The sequence below is a fragment of the Hylaeus volcanicus genome, chromosome 4 (genome assembly GCF_026283585.1).
Source record: "Hylaeus volcanicus isolate JK05 chromosome 4, UHH_iyHylVolc1.0_haploid, whole genome shotgun sequence".
NCBI classification, from domain to species: Eukaryota; Metazoa; Arthropoda; class Insecta; order Hymenoptera; family Colletidae; genus Hylaeus; species Hylaeus volcanicus.
Genome location: NC_071979.1, coordinates 2,543,954 through 2,546,333, shown reverse-complemented (window position 1 = coordinate 2,546,333; position 2,380 = coordinate 2,543,954). Strand labels below are relative to the sequence as shown.

Sequence of the window (2,380 nt, the reverse complement as noted above, 5' to 3'; positions counted from 1 at the left end):
GAAAACATGGTATTTTAGTAAAAAAATGTTTCAACACAATTTTGGCAAACCTTCTATATCACCGATATACAGGGTGTCCCAAAAATATTGGAGTTTCTAGAAATGGGTAGTTTGGGAAGTGATTGAAACAACGTTTTCTTTACCGAAAATGTTTCAAATCACTCTCTAAAACAATCCTTTCAAGGAACTCCAACATTTTAGGGCACCCTGTATAATATATACAAAGTGTCCTATTTTAACTTGTACACCATAACTCGAAAACATGGTGTTTTAGCAAAATATGTTTCAAACAAAAGTTTCATGGTTCCGAGGAGGACAGAAGATGGAGATATCAATTCAATTACAGATGGCGCCACTTACGACATTTCTTCATGGCGGCCATTTTTTAAAACGGAAGTCGATTTTTTTGTTGTATTCCAAGGTAATGGAATCTTTAAGATCTACCTGGTAAGGTGACCCTATTAAAACAGTAACAGAAATAAACAAAACGCTGCGAAATATTTATATAATATACTACAGCAATATAATCATAATATAAAGAGTATAAAATGAAAAGTGTCAATTCTCCTAGGAATGAAAAACCACATAGTTTATTCTAATCAGAAAGGAATTGTGAACGAATGATATGAGATAAAATCGTGAACCTGACAATCACAAAATTCGTGAGCGCCGTGGTCAAACACAAAACTGGAGCGATGTGTTCCTGGATTCGCAACGACAAAGATAGCGTCTTCATATTCCACACTATAATCGACGTGTCCTCAGAGCCTGTCAGCAAATACTGTGAGTGTTGTGTTACAGCTAAGCACGAGATTGGACCCAAATGTCCTGAAATGATTGCGTACAAAGCGTTGCATTAGCTCACCCCGAAGAGACATGACGACGACGTGATGGGGTTGATTTCATTTTGTACAACGAGGAAAGAATCACGAATAAATCAGGGCTGACTGGCATAACCGTTTCAACGCACGCCGAGCACGCTAACACAAGTTCCTAGATATATGAAAACATTCTAGTTGTCAACAGAAACTATTTTAACTGTAAACGTTACGCCGCAGGTTTTTGTTCTAGAGTTCGTGGGTTCGAGACTTTCGCCAATGGGAACACATTTTTTTTTTCCAACTGCATTTCTATTTCTTATTCCTTTTTTTACTCACTGCTATATAAATAATATATAAGAATTATAATATAATGTTCACATTTATATTATTTGCAATTTCTGCGCATATATATATATGTATATTCAGTAGCCAAATACATAATTATTAAAAAACGAATTTTAGTTTAATAAACGCTTTAGCCACATTTGTTATTAATAAAAAATAAGTTAATTAATAAAATACGTGTTATTAAAAATTGTAGTCCGCATCCTATGCTTTATAATTCTTATATATTATGTATATAGCAGCGAGTACTATAATTCTTACATATTTTTTATGTAGCAGTGAGTACTATAATTCTTATATATTATTTATATAGCAGTGAGTAAAGAAAGGAATAAGAAATAGAAATGCAGTAGGAGAAAAAAAAATCTTTTCTATTGGCAAGTCTCGAACCCACGAACTCTAGAACATGAACCTGCGCCATAACGCTCGCATCTACAACACCTTCTGTTCGGAACTTGAATGTTTTTATATATCTAGTAACCTGTAAATGTTTAAAGCCATATTTTTATAAAAACGCCGGAAGAGATACCCCTAATGTTTTATACTTTTTTTATGCCCCATTAGCAAAGAAACATGTTCCATCTTAAATGGTTGTTGATTTATTTAATTTTAACATCCTTATCGTTCTCATCGAAAAATCCTTTTGTAACGCCATTTTGTTGTGGTCGTGTTTCACCGTGGCGCTAATAATTTGCGTGTTAGCCGTGCGCTGAAACGGTCGTGATGCGTAATTCTAAACTAACTTAGAAGCCTATTGTTTTCGAAAATGTAATTATGGTAGGCTTAAAGGTAGCTCGCGAAACAATAAGAGATTTTTCGTTCGATACAATAAGAGAGTTACCAGAGAAGGTGTGGACCAACTGGCCAGACATCACATGCCAGAGTTGAGCATCTCCTTGGAAAGGAACAACAATAACGTGCTGTCCGGATGGTGCAGCCTCGACGAGTTTCACTCCTTGTGGGCAAGATAAACTGCGTATTTGAAGAGGTAAAGGTGGTTGAAGCCAACTATTCAATGGCACCAATAGCGGAGCAGTGTATCCATCACACCAAGCCATTGCTGCTGTTACCATTTTGCTAACCTTAAAATTTAACAAAGCAAATGAATTAATTCTAACAAAGAAGAAGTATTTAATTCTGCAAATAAATAATACTTTGAACGAAAATAAGTGCAAAACCCTTTCTAAAAATTCCTTATAGATTAAAAAAAAAAA

The 2,380-nt window shown here is 34.8% G+C and overlaps 1 protein-coding gene across 3 annotated transcripts in view; it reads right to left on the bottom strand.

The window, feature by feature from the left end:
• LOC128874819 (protein qui-1) overlaps positions 1–2,380 on the bottom strand; it is a 42,711-nt gene that overhangs the window by 12,548 nt on the left and 27,783 nt on the right. For all 3 annotated transcript variants that reach the window (XR_008456699.1, XM_054119910.1, XM_054119911.1), the window contains exons 12-13: positions 2,008–2,248; positions 645–828 (exon numbers count right to left, since the gene is read on the bottom strand). Coding sequence is in view for 2 of the 3 variants with exons in the window: in XM_054119910.1 (XP_053975885.1) it covers positions 645–828; positions 2,008–2,248 (425 nt within the window). In the remaining variant the exon portion in view is untranslated. The remainder of the gene's footprint in view (positions 1–644; positions 829–2,007; positions 2,249–2,380) is intronic.